The following is a 15,517-nucleotide window of genomic DNA, read 5'->3' as shown; positions in this document are numbered from 1 at the left end:
AATATTCAACTAATGAAGGAACTCCCCACACATATTTTAGTGCATCGGGATTTCCTGTAAACCCTGACAAATAAAACAAACTGTCGGGAGTTCGAGCATGAAACAAACCATCGAGAGTTCGAGAACTCCCGACACATGTATAGGGCATCGGGAGTTCCTCAAATTTTCGACGCTGTATATGATGCGTCAGCAATTTGAGGAACTCCTGACGCCCTATACATGCATCGGGAGTTCTTTGACCAACTCACGACGCCTTGTTTTNGCATCGGGAGTTCTTTGACCAACTCACGACGCCTTGTTTTATGCATCGGGAGTTCCTCTCCCAACGGATTTTTTCCAACCAAACTCCCGACAATCCATTATTCATCGGGAGAGGATCTCCCGACGCATTTTCCACCCTTTCCCGAAAAGTTGTGGCATCGGGCGAAGTGCAATTTCTTGTAGTGTAACTAAAGTGTGGGCCATGTATGTGGATTAATATGTTATCACATTTGGTTATTTTATTAGATTAGACCCTATTATGTGATCTACTTAACTAAGGTCATAGTTTCCTAAGAGTATGGACTTAATGGGTAGAAACTCATTCCTAGTTAATTAGGATTTAATGGGAATCCTAATTGAACTAGTATATATATAGAGATCTTAGGTCTATGGTCCCTATATACCAAAACATTAAGCACTAAATCTTTCTTAAATCTCATCTAGGAGAGAGAACCCACTAAAGACATTCAGAGTTTTGATTGAAGAAGACAATAGTCATCTTAAAGCTATCATCATCTTGTAGTTATTATCAATATCAGAAGCCAATATGTTATTTATTCTTGACAATTTGACATGAATGATCCTAAGAATAAATATATCCAATATAAATTTAAAGTAATTATGCTAACATAAACATCAAAGTTTAGGACTAAAAAGTGTAATTTAAGAAAATTTATCTGCCATGATCCAATCAAATTTGAATGGGGCTTCCATGAAGGGAAAGAAAAGGATGACCAGCCGCAGAAACAAAATGCAAACAAAGCTTCAAATAGTAAATTCAAAGTTGGTGTATTAATTAGCTCACATTCACATGTATATGTAAATAACAAAGGAATATATATATAGATGGAACGAATGACACAGAGACTGAACTTATCATTCAAGAAGCTGCTGCTGAGATTTTTGAAAGATGAGAGCAGCAAGGGTGACGAGAAAAGCATAAGCTGAAACGGGAAGCTTTTGCACGAGTTTTCCAACGCCTGGAATGGCTTCAGTACTTTTCTTTGTGACCACTGCGACGGTTGGTGCTACCACCAGAGTGAGGATCGATAATCTCTGGCTCACTGATTTGAACGTCTCAGATGTCAAACTCAGTATGAAATGCAAAAATTCACCACGGTCAATATATTGGTCACCGTTCATATCGCTCTTCTGTAATACAATTAATGAACCATAAACATGCAAAGTTGAGTAGGTACACAAAGATTTCACATGTTTTTCCATTTAGATGTTTTCAATTATATAACTATAGAAAAAGGATGCAGTTTGTTAAACTTTAATTGGAAGTGTTTGAAAGACATGGCAACAGGAAGAGCCATTAGGCTACAGTTCAATAAAGCCACAAAAATAAACACCAATGCCTCTTAAAGAGGAATAGGAAAACAAAAGAACAAGCACCGCAGGCAAGTTGATCGCCATACTTGGCCAAGTCCATTAGCACCAAGTGAAGAACAAAACTTGCCAAGTATTTAGACCTCATATAATGTAGAGAACAAGGTCTAGGCATTAATATCCATCATTAACTTACCAAAGAAAAGTATAATTGATGACTCCACATGTGAAAATATCCGTGGATATGTCGATATATCCGTAAATCGAAGGATTCGGTATCGATATTAAATATCCATAGATATCTCCAATATTTTTTTATAAATGCTCATAAAACATAATAAATGTCATCTATTTAATCCAATCCAATATGGATATGACTACTAAAACAATATCCATAACTTAATTTTAGAGTAAAATTAATTTAATTATTAATCTAAATAAATCTTACAAATTCTATGATTTACAAAAATATCAATCAATATCGATATTTTATCAATATATCTGTAAAATTGAGAACTTGATATCGATATCGATATCAATATTTTAATCATTGCTCTCAAATAAACTTAAATATTAGAGACCAAAGTATATTTTTTTCTGAAGAAAAAGAAAAATATTAGACCAAAGGATATATCGAAATGGATATTGACAGATATTTCTGTAAGTTGCAAAATTTATAAAATTTATTTGAATTAATAATCAAATTTTTTTTACTCCAAAAATAAATTATGGATATTGTTATTCTTAGTTGTATTTATATTGGACTAAATATATGACATTTTGTATGTTTTACGAGTATTTATAAAAGAAGTTGGAGGAAATATTTATAGATATTTAATATTGATATCGAACTCTTTGATCCATGGATATATTAACATAGCTACATATATTTTCATCACTGACTTCGACACAATTAAATAAATAACAACGGTGAGCCCATGGAATGAATGTCAAGCAAGTTTATTAAAATAAATTAAACCTTTGTAATACTATTGTATCACCAAAGTTACCTGTATATAGAGATGTCCATTTAATCCGCGGAGCCCGTTACCTGTATGCAGAGATGTCCATTTAATCCGCGGGATTGGGACCCCGCGGGGACCCGTCCCGAATGGGGAATCCCTAAATACACGGGGAATGGGGGAGGGTGTGGGGAATTTTTTTCCCATTTCTATTTCGCGGCCAAGGCCGGGGAACCGAGTATATATATATATATATATATATTATAAAACCCTAAGAGCCTTTAAGGTAGCATCCTTATCAGTTATCCTTATCCCATCCTGGCCCTCAACTTAGACGGTGGCACTCATCGTCCTCATGCTCACGCTCACGCTCACCCTCACCCTCACGCGGCAGTGGCACTCCTCGTCCTCAACTCCCTCACTGCCAGCCAAGTTCTTCGACTCACCGTCCATCGAGACCAGTCAGTCATTGCGAGGCCGTCACTCTCATCGTCACAGTAGACTGAGACCAGTCAGTCACCCCTCGTCGGTGACTTCTCATTGTCACAGCAGCAGCACAACTTCTCATCGTCACGGCAGATGACACCTCGTCGTTGTCGCCCATCCCAACCACCAAACTCCGGTCACGGCCTCAACCTATTACTCACAGTCGACGACTTCTCATCTGACCCTCACAGTCACCCCGTCGTCGCTCATCCCAACCACCAAACTCCAATCTGCCTCACTTCGTGGTCGTGTCCCTCCATCAGATCGTTTTAAGGTATATCCGACGTCTGAATATCCACTTTCTAATCTGATTTGTGAATCTGTGATTTGTATAGAAGATAAAACTAGTTGTTCGATTTGTGAATCTGATCTGTGATTTCTGGTCTAATTTGTGAATATGTAATTTATGATTGTGAATCTGTGATCTTTGTATGTCTGAAATTGACTAGTTGTTCGATTTTGTGATTGTTTTGTTACTATTTGACTATTTGTAGGTGAAATTTAAAAATGACTCTATCGAATAATAATGAGTTAGAACAAAGTGGTTCAACTCCAACATCCATGAACATGAGCGAATCAACCCCAATAAACAGTGTTTCTAGTGGTAATGATCAATCTATGCCTATTACATTAGATACCGATGATAATGAGGATGTACTAAAAAGTAATAGGTTGACGTCAGTAGTATGACACAATGAAAGCAATATATAATTATTGTAGAAAAAAGTTAGGAGGGAGACAAAAAATAAATGACACAATGAAAGCAATATATAATTATTGTAGAAAAAAGTTAGGAGGGGAATATAAAAATGGGACAAAACATTTACATGACCATTTCAAAATTTGTCCCTTAAGGAGACAAAGAGACATTAGACAATCATGTTTGAGATCCATTAAAACCAATGAAGGAAAAGTAGTCTTAAATCCGACCCTCTTTGATTATGAAGCTTCTAGGAGAGATCTTGCTTGTGCTATAATCTTACATGAATATCCAATGAACATAGTTGAACACAAAGGATTTAGAAAGTTTTTTAGTGGTGTTCAACAGTTGTTTAAGATGATTTCAAGAACCACGATGAGGAAAGATATAGTCTTGCTACACTACACGACACGAGTGACGGGTGAAGTTGAAGCAGACATGTAAAATTTATGAAGAAGAGAGAATTAAAACAATGAAATTTTTGGAAAACAATAGAAGTAGGGTTGCTCTTACTACAAACAGGTGGACTGCTTCTAGTCAGAAGAAGGGATACATGGCAATCACTGCACATTTTATTGATGATTCTTGGGTCCTGCAAAGCAGACTTTTAAGGTAATTTAAATCTTTTATATTGTTATGTATTTTTTGTTCATTTGGTAGTTTTCATTTTAACATATTATTACGTAATACTACTATACTAGGTTTGTACATGTGCCACATCCACATACTGGACAGTTACTTTCTGAAGCATTAATGGAGTGTATTTTTTATTGGAATATAGATTGTAAATTATCCACTTTAACAGTAGATAATTGTTCAACAAATGATGCGATGGTTGACATTTTATTAAGAAAGTTAGATTTAAAGACACTGTGGTTGCATGGAAATTTGTTCCACATTCGTTGTTGTGCACATATTTTGTTGATAGTGAAAGATGATTTGGCTGTAATTTCGGATGGTATAGAGAAGATTAGAGGTACAGTTCATTTCTGGACTCTTTCTCCAAAAAGGAAGAAAAAATTTGAAGAAGGAGTTCGTCAATTACAAATTCCATGCACTAAAAAACTAAGTCTTGATTGTGTTACAAGATGGAATTCAATCTTTGTGATGCTCAAAACTACTTTGGAATACAAAGATGTTTTTCTTCGTCTAAGACAATGTGAACCACTATACACTTGTCTTCCTTCATATACTGATTAGAATTTTGCAAAAGAAATGTGTGATAGATTAGAACCATTTTACTTGATGACTGAGTTGTTTTCTGTGTCAAGTTATCCAACCTCCAATGTCTTTTTTAGATAAGTTTGTGAAATTAGGTTGCAACTTCCTAAGTGGCTTAACTCCGATGTTGAGGAGGTACAAGTAATGGCATCAAAAATGATTGCTAAGTTTGAAAAATATTGGAGTGTGATTCATGGTGTATTGGCAATAGCTACAGTATTAGATCCTTGATTTAAGATGAGATTGATTCGGTTTTATTTTTCTCAAATCTATGGATCTCATCATACTGTTGAAATTAAACGCGTTAGAGACTTGTGTTGTGATTTGATGAAGTTTTATAGTTCAAATTCAAGAAAAATAGAAGAACCTCAACGTTCTACATCTACAATTAGTACTTCTTCGACTTCAAGGCGAGATGGAAGTAGTAGTTCAACTGCTCTTGTTAATAGAAAAGATCAATATCTCAAGTTTGAAGAGTTTGTTAATAATGTTGAAAATGATGTTGATAATGTCAAATCAGAGTTGGATCATTATTTGGATGAGTCTCTTCTACTGCGGTCGGATCACTTTAACATTTTGCAATGGTAGAAGTTGAATGGAGTGAAGTATCCTATTTTGTATCAAATTGCAAAAGATATTCTAGTCGTTCCCGTCACTACTGTTGCTTCTTAATCTGCATTTAGTATTGGTGGGAGACACGTAGGTCCACATCGTTTTCAAATTCATGAAAATTTATTGGAAGCTTTGATGTGTACTCAAGATTGGTTATGGATGGAAGGTATGAATTGTTTAATTTATTTAATAAGCTTTTATTATTTACAATTTGAGATCTAATTTTCCTTTTACATGTCATAAATAGATAAGTATACTCCTATAGATGCTAAAGTTTTGGAAAATGTTCTTGAGGATCGAGATCCAGATGATGTAAGTTATAAGTTCGTGTATTATTATTATTATTAATTTAATATATTAATATGTACAATATTTGTGGTTTTTTTTTAGGAATCAACCCTTGCAAAGTTGGATGAAATTCGTTGATGATGGCTTGGTTTGACAATGTTATTGTCATGTTGTTTGTTGTGTCTTGAACAAATATGTTTGTTGTCATATTGTAACTTTTTTTAAAATAGTTGATGAATTATGAATGGATATTATTTAAGTTTAAGTTGAATTTTAATGAGATGGATGTTTTTATTATTTAAGTTTATGTTGAATTTTAATGAGAATAATTGATGGGTTATTAATGAATGTTTTTGATAGAAAAATTGATGATATTCTATTGAAATTTGCACTAAAAAATGTTTCGTTTCAATTAAAATTGAATTGGAAAAGTCCATATTTGATTAATTTTTTTCCGAGGGAAATTCGCAAGAACGGAGAATAGTATAGGGAGTCAGGGATGGGGATGGAGATGGCTTCCCCATCTCCACTCCGTTCCATAGACATCTCTACCTGTATGCATCCGGGCAACGACTTATTAAATAAATTAAAAAAACAAAGTACCTGTATGAGTTCTTTGACACGTTCTTTGACACGTTCCGTCGTGGGAGGATCACGATGCGGTCCGGGGATCAGCTTATTAATTTCACTGCATCACATGTATTTGTTTGGCATTAAACCAAGCCCCATAAATGCCAAATCACCAAGAGCTTCAGATTTTAAACGGATATTAGGATCAAAGTTGAAGCCCAGTTTGAAAATTTAGGAGCATAACTCTTCCTTATTTTAAAGTTGGAATGTTTTCGATCTTTCTTTGTAAATATAAAATTATTTTAAATGGTAAAATTGTTGAAAATATTTACAAAATATATTTAAAATTTCAGAACTATAAACATTAATTGACACTAATAGTAGTCTATCAGTATCTAACAATGTCACTGATAGACAATGATAGATCAACGTCTATCATTGATAGTTCTAAAATTTTGCTATGTTTTGTAAATATTTTAATTCATTTTTCTATATTTAAGAACAATCCATATCCATTTGTATTTTTCTTTCCTTTTGTTTTATTATTTTTTGTTTTTTAACTCTTAGTTTTAATTTGAGATTAGGTGTGCAACCACCCTTCTCATTTGGATCTATTGAAAGGGATTTAGGATTAGTTAGAATTAGTCAGTTAATTAAGTGCGAACAAACACTTTTTCTATGAACCTACGGAAAGGGGGTTTTATTTTATTTTTTGACACAATGGAATAAAATTCATTCTTAATCTACACTATATTTCTAATTCCTAATATTTTAGGAAGGTTAACCATGAAATCGAATTTTTTTCATGTTTTCAAATTTTTCAAAACATTTATAAAAGCACATCATTTTTACTCATAAAATGTATAATACAAATATTACATAACATAAAAATTCGAATATTTAATTAAAACAAATAATTTTTATGTAATGATTTAAAATTTTAAAATTTGAAGAAAAAAAAATACCAAAACCTCGTCTATTTCTTTTTTAATAATGAAAAGACAATGAACAAGAAACGTACCAGAAGGACATCTATTTTTTAAGGAAATTGATAAATATTGGCAAATCTAACTTTCAGTTCCTCCCAGCCTATCTTATAAATGAATGAATGAGCTATAAAAGTGAAGCAAAAAAAAAAAAAAAAAAAAAAAGCTTCTTACTTGTATACAAGTAACGTAGCAATGTACAGATCTTCAGCCGGCAGCTTATCGCTATGTGTTTGCTTTTGAAACTTATCGAATATTCTATCTGTTATCTTCCTCAATTGCTTATCCCTCCATTCTTTGCCTGCAATTGCAAGTATGTTGAGATTCTTATTAGATTATATGGTTCCACCTCAAAATTAATCGTAGTGAACAATGAGGAGAGTAGCCTTTCGGTTCTTAATTTTTCTAAGTAAATTCTCAGCATGCCGAATATTCGTTTAGATTTTATGAACTCTGATATCATATTAAATATTATCTTAAAACCAATTGGCAATACGAGGAGTAGCCTGATAATTTTTTAGTACGAGAGAGTATCATTCTTTGTCTTCATAAATATTTATAGACTCCACATTAATGTTTGTGGGTCCCACTATATTTTTAAAAATATGTTGACGGATAAAGTTAGTATTAAAAACTGATCTATCCAAGTATAGAAAACCGGGAGTAACGTATCTATGGTGAGATTTCTTGATTTTTCTGACTTGAATTCTCAAACTCCCTGGATTGCAAGCAGACACGATACCAAATACAGAGTTAGTACATATCAGCAAATTTAACATACCAAACAAACAAAACTAAACTGATAAATGCATCTCTTAAGTCCGTAAAGATATGTTGAATCGAGCATAGTTCAATTGACATAGAGTATACTATAAACTACGAATTTTCTGGTTCGAATCCCACTATCCAATTGTACTGAAAAAAAGGAAGGAAGTCCGTGAAGATATCAGAAACGGCTATGACTACGAAATCTCCGTTTTGTTAATTCGCTTAATCCGAATCAATTCCTCGACGGATCCAAACTGAAAAATGAAAACGAATTCAAACCAAAGTTTAAGAAAATCAAGTAAGGTCAATTTACCTCCGAATGTCCATAATGCTTGTCCCATGCTGAACGGCGCCGACGGTGATTGAAGATCACAGAGCTCGCAAAGCAGCCTACGACTGTAATTGAAATCGGTGCTACGGGCAAAGGAAGATTGAGATGTCCGCCGTAGCAGCAACGATAGTGAAATTTATCATTTCCAGAGGTTTTGTATTCCAAAAGGATAAATTTCAGAGACTATTGTGCTTCTGCTATACATTTTCTTTTCCTGCTCGAGAGGAAACTTGGAATAAAGCTACCTTCGCTTTCCTTGAATGCAAGTTATACTTATAAAATTTGGATTTGTGCGCAAGATACATATAAATCAGAATTTTCCAGAGTGTGTATTTGATTTTTAAAATTTTATGATTTTAAAATTCTAGGGGTTGGAAAGGTGATTCCAACCACAAATCTCGTCATTTCAGTTTTGGCCTGTGTTGGCATGTAGAGTTTAAGACATCATTCAGTGAAAAATAGAAAAAGGAGGAGATAGAGTTAGTGTTTACTATTGAAGTATCTATGCAGAGATGAAAGATCAAACCTCCGACCTCTAAGAATAAACGATGTGCAAATCACCATTGAGATGAACTCACTTTGCCACACAAAATTGAAAGTCTAGTAATATTTTATTTTACACACTTTAAAAATATTATGGACTAAGTATACACAAATCCAAAGTTTAATGATTAAATTTGTAATTTGATCAACCAAATAAATGAGTGAATCTTTTAACATGGTTACCAAGTTACCCTCATAAGATAACCAAATATATATGCATATAACAAGATTTTTCAATTCACGTATATACCATCTCCATGTGTTTGTTTACCAACCAAAACGAGCGAACTTTAATATCAAATGGATATGACTGTATGAGTTCGCGACTAAGAGATTTGTTGTTTAAATTCTCCATCGTCTATGCACTAAAAAGGGGGTCAATAACAAGTCTAAACTTCTATCTCAAGGTCACCATTGAATTATAAGAAGTGTTTCATTGATTCTTAATCTTTTAATTTTTTAACCAATAAGTTTATGAACTTAAAAAAAATATATCTAACCATTCTTCATACTTCGGTTTTGGGTTAAATAGGTCTCTTCATTTCCAATTAATTGCAAAATAGGTTGTTGATCTATTTAACACTATTTAAAATTTCACAAACATGCCGAACATAAAACTAAAATTTAGAGTTTTATTAAACATAAAATTCAATTTTATATATATTATATCCTTAAGGAAAATTGGATGAATTAGCAAAATCGTATTGGGAATGTCCTAGAACTTGCAGTTCGTAAATTTTATGTTAAACATTCTATTTATCAATAAAATATTATTGAGTATCTTATTCAATAAAATAGTTGTTTTTGCATTCTATCATGAAAATCCAATAAACATATCCATGACTATAGTATGAATACTTAACTTTATATGGTGACAGATCAAGTTAATAGTATATAGCTTAAATGGTCTATAAGTATATGGATGAAATTGAGTATCTCATCCTATTAACACTATTGGATGCAGCCCATTTTGTATAGGTAACACAAATGATGTGATCCACAGATCATTCATGTAGAGACATGTGAGTGGGAGCATCCTATGCAATGAGTTTGCATATAGACTGAACTACGAAATAATCACTTTTCTTTATAACGACCGTTTACTGTTAAAACTGATTATTTCATTTATCGAATAACCTAGGTTAACTCGATCTTAATCCTGAGCTAGCTATGAACTTCTGTTTGTTCGGGATTATCCTTTGATTTGTAAACGGTGAGAGTAGTCCAACAGTACTACTCAATAAGCTTCCCATTTTGGGATAAGACCGGATGAATAGTTGGGGATATAGCCTTGCAAGATGGAATTCACTTCTATCTGATTTAGGGTTAGCAAATAGGTTGTTCTCTTAAGTACTAATTCCAGGTCTCGAACAATCGGGGACCTGCCTTCACATGATAGAGAAAGGATTTGATTCATAGAGATTATGAATCAGAATTGTTCATTAGAGGGTTAGTAGGAACTTAAGAAACAAGATGTATTCACAGGGGTAAAACGGTAATTTTGACCTAGCTGTGATTACGAACAACCTGTGAAGGATCGACTTACTGATTATAGTTATAAAGTGGACATAATATATCTACAGTGAGGGGAGTTCAACTATGGGCTATAGTGGAGTGTCCCATTAGTTAACGAATGTGGGTTTGATCGGACTAATGAGTTTAGCCGATTAATCTCGAATCGTTGGAGCCCACGATCTATAGGTCCGCGAGGTCCCCCTACTAGTTCATAAATGGTTAAGCTTTAGAGTAGCTTGAGAAATTAATTTGAAACGTTCAAATTAAATGGAATAGCCGAATATATATTTAAATATGATTTAAATATATGAAGATGATTTTTGTGCAAAAATTAATTTAATATTTGATATTAAATTAATTAATTTTAGAAAATGATTTTTCAGTTATTAGAATCAAAATTGAATTTTGAAATCAAATTTTGGTTTTTAAAGAAAAATTGGAAAAATCGTTTTGCATGGACAAAATGGAAAATCTTGATTTTCCAATATAATCTTCTTCATGCTCACACAAAGCCTACTTCCTCCTCTTCATTAATACTCCAAGCATGAGCTGCAAGCCATGCATATCTCTTCTTTGCATGTCCATCTGCAATAATTAAAGAAGATTGGAGTGAATTAAGGACATGCATAATACAGAAGTTTTGAGAGAAAATTTCATTGAGAAGAAAGGGTTCTTCGAAGTAAGCTGCTGTGAGTATTTCTCTATTCTTCATCGTTTCAAGCTGTTCTTGAGTCCCACAACTCAGTCTAAAGCTTCAAGAGGATAGTAGGGAAGATCTTGAGGTGGTTCACAGTGATGGTGAAGACTGCTACTGTACAATCAAGTTCTTGAAGAGTTCTTCAAATGTATGATCCAAAACCTTCTTCTTTAGATGAGTATGCTTTAGTTTCTACCAAAATTAGTGAATTTGAATGTTTATGGATCCTTGATACTTCTGTTGCATGTTTTTTTACTCTAACAAGAATATCTGGGAGGATTATTAGTAGAGAAATCCTCATCAGGAACTGTGAGTGACTTATTTTCCAAAATACTTTGGTTGAATGTATATACATATATGGTATTATATATATTTGTATGGTTTAGAAATCTAGCATGATCATTAAATTTGGTTTCTTGGGATTTAGTTAGAAATCATTGGTTCTCTATGAAATAACATAGATAAATGTTTTTATCTATGATTTGCTTAAAAGAACATGTTTTATATTGTTTTTGCTGTCTTCCTTTGTTTGAAAACTTGTATTCCAATTGTGGTTGATGCAATGAGATTTCAACCACCGAAAACTAGGATTGTATCTTGGAAATATTAGTGTATTTTGAACACGTCTAATGGGATGTTGTCGACATGTGCATATTAGACGGGTTGTACTGGATACAAGTATTGTTTTCTCGAAACTTGGATTTATTTGGAATGGATTTTCTCTGGAACTTGTATGAAGAAATTATGATCATGCTAATCATTGTTTATCATGTTTTACTAATTGATGCTCGTATTTCTGAAACCTGTTTGGATGATTTCTCATACTGAAATTGTTTACTACCAAATGATTTCTAAAAGGTATTTCTAAAAGAAAGCCTATGTTCATAAATCGGTTACCACTTACTGGGCTTACCAATTCATGTTTCTAAATGTTTTGTTCTCTCTCCCACCAGGTAGCAAGAAGAGGGACATTCTGGGGGTGCCGATCAGGGCTACCACATCAACAGGGTTAATTCCGAGTCTTGTTCTTTTGAGAGAATTTGATAAAAGTTAGATTTATATGTTAAGCTAAGAGGTTGTAAACATAAGTTGTAAAGACATTAGAAGTTGTAATTAATAAAATTGTTTTGGGGAAAGTTAATTGTACTTTGTTATGAATAAAGTCTAAGTAAGGCGGGCAGTAAGCACTTTAAAAGGGAAGTGTCTTCTATCCTCATGTCTCCTTTCAGGTGAAAGAGGTAAATCTGGGAGGGGATGTGATAAATACCACCTTCATACGACCAACTTTAGGCTCCTATAACTACCTATAACTACAAATTCCAACAAAAATTATCTTCTATATTCAACTTCGACAACCACTTTCGACTATTATAAGACTATTGATTATTTGAGTATGTTGTAGGATCACTGATTGTATATTAATAGAATTTTTTCTACATTAAGTGTAATATTTAATGTAGAATTTGTAAAATACTTTTTTATTTAATTGAATTCACATTTCAAATGAGTATGAAAAATATATAGAATAATATGTATGTAGTTGATATAACAAAAAAAACCCATAAAATTGATATTTTTTTTCTTGGAACATTTTCTAGCAAGAATTAGTGAAAATTTGAGATTTATTCTCTATAAACCTCTAAATTTGGAGGAATTGAAAGTGAAATTATTGAAAAAATGTGGTGAAATTCCATTGGTTGCTAAGATGATGAGGAGATTCAATTAAAAAACAATTCTGACAGAGTAAAAATATAGATCAACAATAGGAAGAAGAAGAAAATAATGATGATGAAATTCATGGAGAAAAATAGGAATCAAAGTTTTGATTTCTCTTTGGTTTCTCATTTAATTTAATCCTATTTTTGCAACAAATGTATTGGGTTCATTGTTGTTCATTACCAAAAAATAATAAAAGAAAGAAAAACTTAAAATAAAAGAAAAAAAATTTGCAATTCATATTTTATCCAAACAAACATGGGTAGAATTATTGAATAAAAAAAAATTCATAACAAAAATAGTAAACATAAAAGTAGATTATTTAGAGTTAAAAAATGCATTAGATACCCCATACATGTAAAGTCAACACTGCACCCCAAACACAGACATATGAACTCAGGCAAAATAACTTTACACCCCAAACACAGACATATGAACTTCAAACATATATGAACTCCACGGATATATGAACTCCAAACATCATATCTCAACTCAACGCCCCAAACAACCCCTTGGTAAATAGAGGTATCCAATTATCATCTCAAAGATCAAAGAAATCTATTTATTCGTCATTGTTGAGTTAAAAAAAATAAAAAATAAATAATAAAAAATAAAAAACTGACCTATCAAATTATTTATAATTATCAATATATATCATTTAAACGTATCAAATTAGAGTATGAGCGTTGAAGTTAAAAGGGTTATAATTGTCCATACCAACCAAAAATAACAAATTTATAAGGTTATGTCATCCTTTTTCTCTATAAATTTATAATATATAAGGGTCAGTTTGGTCTTTGAAATTTGATGGTATATCTTTATAAACTTTTTTTAGTGTGTTAATTGATGGAACGAACACATGCGCAGCAGAAGAAAAACGGATTTAAAGTACTCTAATTAAAATAATTACAAAGATAAGCCTACATGCAATAAAACAAAAAAAAAGGGAAAAAGAATGCACCTTTGTAGTATTTGAATCTTCTCCAACTCAACTCCAATCTCCTCACGAACGGTTCGTAGACCACCACGAGATTCTTCCCGTCTATTCTCTGGCCTTAGAACGGGATGGTAGAATCCGGTGAGTGACTAATTTGGAGAGCAAAAATGCTAACGCTTTGAGAGAAAAAATGGATGAGATTATCACATAATCTCATAAAAAACCCACTATGGCCAAGCATTCTTCAAAAACAATAAACACTTCCTTTTAAAGACTATTACATGCAAACATGAAACTTTGAATTTGATGAGAATTTGACACTAAAAAATCCACTAACTCAAAGTGGGATTTAATGGGACAAGTGTCTTCAAATGAAGACAACATTTAGCTATGCAAAAGTTGGCATTTCCCACTCGTTGCAGCCTACCGCTTCGACTTGGTAGGGGTTTTGGGTTTAGGTTTGGTGGAGGTTTTAGGTGTTTGGGGGGTTTTAGAAGGTTGAGGTTTTGTGATGGTTTTAGAGGGTTTCGACCGAGATGGTCTTTGAGAGATGGAAGAAGACCCACAGTGCGAGGGTTTGGTCCGAAAAGGTCTTTTTGAGGCTAGACGAGGGGATGAAGGAGGCAACATTGAAACGAAAGAAGAGGAGAAAGTGCTTATCGATGAATCTCCTCCATAGCTTAGCGATTGGTTCTGGCTATTAGAAGCGGATGACATTGTTGCTGAAGGAGATGACCGGAATGTCAACTGAAATGCTTGGTTTGATCAGACGGCGAGGGTTCGAAAGCAAAGGACTTCGAGAGGAAGGAATGAAAGTAATGAAAGAAGAGAGAAGGTCGAGGGGGTGCCTTTTATGGATGGTTAGGGGAATATGAAGCGACGTCAAACGGCACCTGACATCGTCATTAATTTCGCAGACGGAAGAATGTGCCTAGGGTTTTTAAGAAATCGAGTGCTTTGCATCTTTGAGGGATGTCCTTTCTGTTCAGTCTACACATTGGCTTAAGTCCAACGCATTAAAATCCTACCCCTTTCCTAAACTTCTTCAAGTTGATTTAACAATTTCTTTTTTTATTAGAAAAGCAATAAAAATCAGCAAATAACCATAATTCAAAGCAAAGGCTAACAAATAATCACAAAGTAAATTGCAAACAAACGTGAACATAAAATACAGAATGCAAAAAGAGTTGGTGTAGAAGAAGCATCCTTGGAATGTGTGTCTGTTGAAATGCAGGGAAGCTTCGACGCGAGCCTCAGTTGGCTTCGCTCAACGCGAGGGATGACTTTTGTCATTCTAAACTTTCTTCAAAGTAGGGCTTCACCCTTTGCCCATTTACTTTGAATGCATTTGTGCCATCTTCTCGTGTTAACTCCATAGCTCCATGTGGAAAAATTGCTTTGATGATAAACGGTCCTGACCATCTAGATTTTAATTTTCCTGGAAACAATTGCAACCGTGAGTTGAATAATAAGACTTTTTGCCCAACAACAAATTCTTTCTTACTGATGCGTTGGTCATGCCAATGTTTAATCTTTTCCTTGTAGAGTTTGTTGTTTTCATATGCATTCAGCCGCCATTCATCAAGCTCATT

General features: G+C 33.4%; 2 protein-coding genes across 11 annotated transcripts; one reads left to right on the top strand and one right to left on the bottom strand.

Annotated features, from left to right (window-relative positions):
• Positions 1-944: 944 nt before the first annotated feature.
• LOC120081499 lies at positions 945-8,739 on the bottom strand. The gene is made up of 4 exons (XM_039036446.1): positions 8,500-8,739; positions 7,593-7,719; positions 6,466-6,550; positions 945-1,413 (listed from the first exon to the last, which is right to left on the bottom strand). The coding sequence occupies exons 1-4, from the start codon at positions 8,525-8,527 to the stop codon at positions 1,138-1,140; spliced, it is 516 nt and encodes a 171-aa protein (XP_038892374.1). The 5' UTR covers positions 8,528-8,739; the 3' UTR covers positions 945-1,137.
• Positions 2,819-6,164, top strand: LOC120081507. 10 transcript variants are annotated; one of them, XM_039036466.1, is made up of 5 exons: positions 2,821-3,315; positions 4,090-4,353; positions 5,646-5,740; positions 5,822-5,886; positions 5,965-6,041. In XM_039036466.1, the coding sequence occupies exons 2-5, from the start codon at positions 4,214-4,216 to the stop codon at positions 5,998-6,000; spliced, it is 336 nt and encodes a 111-aa protein (XP_038892394.1). In that variant the 5' UTR covers positions 2,821-3,315; positions 4,090-4,213; the 3' UTR covers positions 6,001-6,041. The 10 variants fall into 10 exon arrangements, 2 of the variants coding, with proteins under 2 accessions (XP_038892387.1, XP_038892394.1); XR_005482870.1 differs by having other exon boundaries at positions 2,819-5,567; positions 5,965-6,164; XM_039036459.1 differs by having other exon boundaries at positions 2,820-4,353; positions 5,965-6,164.
• Positions 8,740-15,517: the final 6,778 nt, after the last annotated feature.

This window comes from Benincasa hispida, chromosome 1 (assembly GCF_009727055.1).
Source record: "Benincasa hispida cultivar B227 chromosome 1, ASM972705v1, whole genome shotgun sequence".
In the NCBI taxonomy this organism is placed as follows: Eukaryota; Viridiplantae; Streptophyta; class Magnoliopsida; order Cucurbitales; family Cucurbitaceae; genus Benincasa; species Benincasa hispida.
Note: the sequence above shows the minus strand (reverse complement) of the source record. Positions and strands in the feature narration are given on the sequence as shown.

Excerpts from the sequence above, each read along its gene's own strand:
- LOC120081499 (XM_039036446.1), bottom strand. The coding sequence starts at position 8,527 with ATGGGACAAGCATTATGGACATTCGGAG. Across the intron at positions 6,551-7,592 it reads GCTACGTTACTTGTATACAA|TGAAATTAATAAGCTGATCC; the intron begins GTAAGAAGCTTT and ends CATGTGATGCAG. Across the intron at positions 1,414-6,465 it reads GTGTCAAAGAACTCATACAG|AAGAGCGATATGAACGGTGA; the intron begins GTACTTTGTTTT and ends ATTGTATTACAG.
- LOC120081507 (XM_039036459.1), top strand. The coding sequence starts at position 4,214 with ATGAAATTTTTGGAAAACAATAGAAGTAGGGTTGCTCTTACTACAAAC. Across the intron at positions 4,354-5,645 it reads CTGCAAAGCAGACTTTTAAG|TATTGGTGGGAGACACGTAG; the intron begins GTAATTTAAATC and ends ATCTGCATTTAG. Across the intron at positions 5,887-5,964 it reads AGGATCGAGATCCAGATGAT|GAATCAACCCTTGCAAAGTT; the intron begins GTAAGTTATAAG and ends GTTTTTTTTTAG.